The sequence below is a fragment of the Augochlora pura genome, unplaced genomic scaffold, assembly GCF_028453695.1.
Source record: "Augochlora pura isolate Apur16 unplaced genomic scaffold, APUR_v2.2.1 APUR_unplaced_943, whole genome shotgun sequence".
Lineage (NCBI taxonomy): Eukaryota > Metazoa > Arthropoda > Insecta > Hymenoptera > Halictidae > Augochlora > Augochlora pura.
Window position 1 is genome coordinate 1 of NW_027589891.1, and position 5,205 is coordinate 5,205.

Below are 5,205 nucleotides of genomic sequence, written 5' to 3' on the forward strand. Positions count from 1 at the left end.
ACATGCTATTCTGTTGACAATTGTACTAGAATGATATTTTGAATATTCGTTACCTAATTTATAGACGTAACATGTGAATTTATTGGATCAACAGGTGATTAAAACATCGGTAGCCTTTTTGAATATGTTGCGAGCGTTGACTGAATAAACGAGTTGACAGACAGGGAGCATCCTTTGGCTTCGTAATCAACTATGTAACCCTTTGTACTATAGTGCTACGTTACGGTCTGTTAACAATTGCTACGCTCTTTTAAAAATTGCTATGCTCTGTTAACAATTGTACAGTAGTATTATTTAGAACATTTACTGAGATTATTCAGTAAGTAAAAAAAGGACAATTGTTTAACACTTCGATAATTTTTGGCACTATTTTAACTGTTTTCTAGGTTAATGATGTTGAAGAAGAATTTTTTTTTTGTCAAATTAGTGTCAAAAAATGTGTTGACGTTTATCTCTATTTTAGAAGTTTAATTATAGTTTAATTAATTAGTATTTTTACTTGATCATTGAAAGGGAGAATCAAAATGGATTTTAAGCTTCATTAAAGTTCACTTTAATAGTTTCATTTAATCATTGAAAGAGAATATAAAACTCGATGAGTTGAAAACAAAACAAAAATTTCGTCTCGTGTCATTTCTCAATGATCAATAATCAATTAATAAATTTTACATTCATTTATCCAATTATTTTAATTTCTTAATTTCTCATGTGATGAGGTTAGGATCTCAGTAATTCTAAAATTTAAACACACCTTATAAACTCAACTATCGAATTGCCCTTTAAATATATATGTAAATGTATATAAATATGTGTAAATACATCCTCTAATTTTAAACAATTTGACGCAGATATCCATTTCACGTACATATTTTTAAACTTGATTTTAATAAAAAAATATATAAGATCGTCAACTGCTTTCGGTTCTCACATTGAACATGATTAAGAAGTCGACAATGTGAATAGATCTCGGTGACTGTCTTTGTTACCAGGAAACGGATGGCGCGTCGGACTCCCTCGACTTTTCACCTTTGACATTCGTCAACAAGCTCCTTTTTCTCTTACGCCGACATCGATCGGTATAGTAATAATTTATGTCCTGACTGTACCTGTTATAATCAACACAAAATTAGTGAAAAGTTCAAAATCCCTCGTATTTGTAAATTAAAAATCACCAAGAATTACTGACTATTATTTTATGTCAACGAACTGCTGCAATAAACGCTTGGTTTGACAGAAAATATACCTAAAATGTACTTAACACTAACCAACAAAGCGAATCGTATTTATATGCTTTCACCTTAAGCCAAAGTTAAAAGCAGCAAAATCGCTCGAACTTGTCATCATTAAACAAATTCTTACTATCTCGCAATTCTGCCAAATTCTTTTTCGAATCTCGAGAACACTCAGCGTCAACGCACAGCACAGCCAACGACCCGATCTCGAATAGCCCAAGAACCAGACAACGAAGACACAGCTGCGCACCGCTTAAAAATTCTAGCATGCGACACTGTTCGCACGATGGAACTGTCTCCCAGGTACGCACAACTTTTTTTTCTGTAGTAATCGACTAAATGCAGCCGACGCGCAATCGCGACAAGTTACGCCATGCGCCGCGATCGATCAGCGAATAGGCCGACGGTGTCCGCTCGGTGGAATTCGCGCAAGCGTTTATCAGCTTCGAACCGGTGCGCGCGGCAAACCGAGGAATTTTTAGTCGTCCCGTCGACATCGATGAGCGTGAACAATGGTCGGCAACAGCAGCACGGTGGCCGAGACCAAGCGGAATAGTCGCAGCGACTATAGCCTGCAGCTGTGCCGGTGGAACTTGACGCCTATCGGCGTCTGGCCGTCGTCGCCCACCACGTCCAAGCTCAGCAAAGTCTTCTCCGCACTCATGATCGTCGTCTCTTACAGTTCGATATTGTTCGCGGTGATCCCGAGTTTCCTGCACATCCTGCTGTCCGACGACAACGTTCAACAGAAGCTGCGAGTGGTCGGCCCGGCTTTCCATTGGTTCATCGGCTTCTTCAATCTGTCGGCGCTTCTGCTGCGCAGCGAGCAGATCAAACGTTGCGTCGACCACATAGAGGCCGATTGGAAGATCATCACGCGGCTGCAGGACCAACAAGTGATGCAGAGATACGCGAGATTCGGTCGTTACGTCGCCTTGACTTTCATGATCTGGTTGCACGGCAGCGTGCTCGCCTCTTGCATCGCCACCACGATGACCGTCCAGGTGATACATGTCGGCAACGAGACCAGGATCATTCATCCGTTGCCGTGCACGTTTTACAAGAAGCTGTTGGACGTCAGTGTCAGTCCTACCAACGAGATCGTTCTTGCCACCCAGTTCTTCTCTGGCGTGGTCGTCAATTCTGTGACTGTGGGAGCGCACAGCCTCGCTGCCATACTCGTGGCACACGCCTGCGGTCAATTGAATATACTGATGGCTTGGATCACGGAGTTCGTGAACAAGTTCGAGCGCGAACGGAAAGACGTATGCTTTACAGAGATCGGGATCATCGTGGAACATCATCTGCGCGTCTTGAGGTATCGCATTTGTTTTACTCTGTTTATGTGTGCGCGCGGTATGAAAGACGATCGCGAAGTATAGTTTATTCATTTCGCGAGAATTGTATATTACGCGATCGCATAAGGAAAAATATTTTGACTCCAAAATTTGCTGATATAGCAGAACGATAATTATGTTCACATAATTTACTATACTGTTTACATAGTAGTACAATAATTATGTTTACATAATTTACTATACTGTTGACATAGTAGAACAATAATTATGCTTACATAATTTACTATACTGTTGACATAATAGAACAATAATTACGTTTACACAATTTACTATATAATATACTATGTAGTGTTTACTACGTACATAGTCTATACTACATAGTACACACAATATAGTATTTACTACAAATATACTGCAGTGTAAATATTTGCATCAATCTTCTGAATGAACTTTGCAATGTCTCTAGTTTCGACAAGAATTATTTAGAAAGAAAGCGCAGGTAAGACAATACATTTTTACCTACCCTTTAAATTATATATAATCTTATTATTAATTTCTCTGCCACGATCGTTCAATATCTAATTAAGCTCTAATTAATTGTTATTATTGAACGTACCATTTGAATTGCTTCAGTTCACATTTATAGAAAATTTGTTTTCTACATATAATCGATGCTCCAATTATTATTCCTGTTCCAATATTCATACCTCTGGATTAAAAACCTATGGAAAACAAAATTTTTATACATTTACAACAACGAGAATTTTTCATAATTTATTAGAACAAAAAATAATTATCAAGTAATTAGTTAAATATAATAATTCATTTTATAATTTACTATAACAAATTTATCATAATAAAAAATATAAAGAATAGAATATTTTTTATTTTACGTTTTTAATTCGTGGACGAGAAAATTGGAACAGATACGGTAATTAGGATATTTACCTTAATTATCGATATGTTTGATTCTCGTGCATGTTAATTGCAGTTTGATTTCGCGTATCGAAGACGTGATGCACCGGATATGTTTCATGGGGCTGTTTGAGTGTACGCTGGACATATGCTTGCTCGGCTATTACATTCTTACGGTACGCTGACGACGCTAGGATTACATTTTATACGCACACTGTACCTATAACAAATAGATCGTCACGGTTCTATTTTTTTCTCTGTGTGTAGCGATAATAGCGTCTGCAATTTTATAATTCCGGTAGCCTATAAATTAATTTTTTTCTCTCAATTGGTAAGCTGTAAATCGGTTGCCATGGCAAACAATAATTTGTCATTCATTATTAAAAAATAGCGTTGAATTGAACTAACGTGGGCTCTAATATTATTATATAATTTTCTAAATATTAGATACCTTTCTGAATTAATAATATAAATGAAACAAAAATGGAATAAGTAAAGTAGATATAATATAATAGTGTTTAATACTAATGTTATAAATATATAACAATTTTAGCAGCTTTAACTATGCTATAGCAATAGAAATTTCTAAAATCTGAAATTAAATTAAAAGTCTGCACTTATTTCGTCTTAGATCAGATTGAAAACACTGTTATATTATTTATTTAATATCACAGTTAATTTTTACTTAGAATAACTTCCAGGATAAAACATTCTAGTAATTAATAGAAAAAGTTACCCCTAGAAAAATTGCACTCTAATCTAATATTTCTGTAATCGCACTGATCTCATAAACTTGACATAACCTCAATTATAATGCGTTCGTGTAGGAATGGGCCGAACACAATATACCAAATTTGTCCGGATATTTCGGCATTCTTGTAGCAATTACGTTCGACGTATTCATAGTGTGTTACATCGGCGAAATGCTAACAGAGCAGGTAAGAGCGATGCATTTCTATTAACCAAATTTCTAGGATCAAGGCTTATTAAATAAATTATTATTATTATCAGAGCATGAAAATCGGCGACGTCGTTTATATGACGAATTGGTACTATCTACCCGGCAAAACAATCCTCGATCTGACGTTAATTATTAGACGGTCGAGCGCAGTAATTAAGATGACCGCTGGCAAGTTGATTCACATGTCAATTTACACATTCGCCGATGTAAGTAAATTCGTCGTCATTCGACAAGATTTATTTATAAAGTTTCCTAATTTATAATTGAAAAAATAGTTTTTTTATAAAATCAACGCGTGTCGTTTCAGGTGGTGAAAACAGCATTCGCTTACCTGAACTTTCTACGCCAAACAACGTGATACGACTCGCATTCCAACAAATATCCATAGTATCCATGATTTTTCAAGATTTATACATTACCCTGTACTCTAAACGAAAGGCAATATTCGAAAGTATTCTCATCGCGTAAATCACGCTTTTTGATATCGCGTAACACGCGAGGATAACATTGTTTGAGAATTATCGAAGCGCAGGATTTCACGAAGGGAATACTTACTTTTTTAATACTACTACTATAATATACTATACTACTTTTTCACGACGTCCGCGATCATTATACGTTTCTAATAAAGCGCAGGTGATCCTACGAAGTTTTCTCACATTTTATAGTTTCGACAAAAAGTTTGTACATCCACAAACAGGTGAAAAGGGTAGTAAAAAACTGTTATTAATAATATTATTGTTAAAGAACTGTTATTAATAATATTATTATTAAAGAACTATTATTAATAATATTATTA

At 35.7% G+C, this 5,205-nt stretch overlaps 1 protein-coding gene across 2 annotated transcripts; it reads left to right on the top strand.

The window, feature by feature from the left end:
* The first annotated feature begins 1,608 nt into the window (after positions 1-1,608).
* LOC144478207 (odorant receptor Or2-like) lies at positions 1,609-5,103 on the top strand. Of its 2 annotated transcripts, XM_078195954.1 has the most exons (5): positions 1,609-2,550; positions 3,522-3,621; positions 4,273-4,383; positions 4,457-4,612; positions 4,714-5,103. In XM_078195954.1, the coding sequence occupies exons 1-5, from the start codon at positions 1,745-1,747 to the stop codon at positions 4,762-4,764; spliced, it is 1,224 nt and encodes a 407-aa protein (XP_078052080.1). In that variant the 5' UTR covers positions 1,609-1,744; the 3' UTR covers positions 4,765-5,103. The 2 variants fall into 2 exon arrangements, with proteins under 2 accessions (XP_078052080.1, XP_078052079.1); XM_078195953.1 differs by having other exon boundaries at positions 4,457-4,776.
* Positions 5,104-5,205: the final 102 nt, after the last annotated feature.

Bases quoted from the DNA above. Each gene is read 5' to 3' on its own strand.
- LOC144478207 (XM_078195953.1), top strand. From the start codon at position 1,745: ATGGTCGGCAACAGCAGCACGGTGGCCGAGACCAAGCGGAATAGTCGC. The intron at 3,622-4,272 runs GTACGCTGACGA...GCGTTCGTGTAG, and splicing joins TCGGCTATTACATTCTTACG to GAATGGGCCGAACACAATAT. The intron at 4,384-4,456 runs GTAAGAGCGATG...TATTATTATCAG, and splicing joins GCGAAATGCTAACAGAGCAG to AGCATGAAAATCGGCGACGT.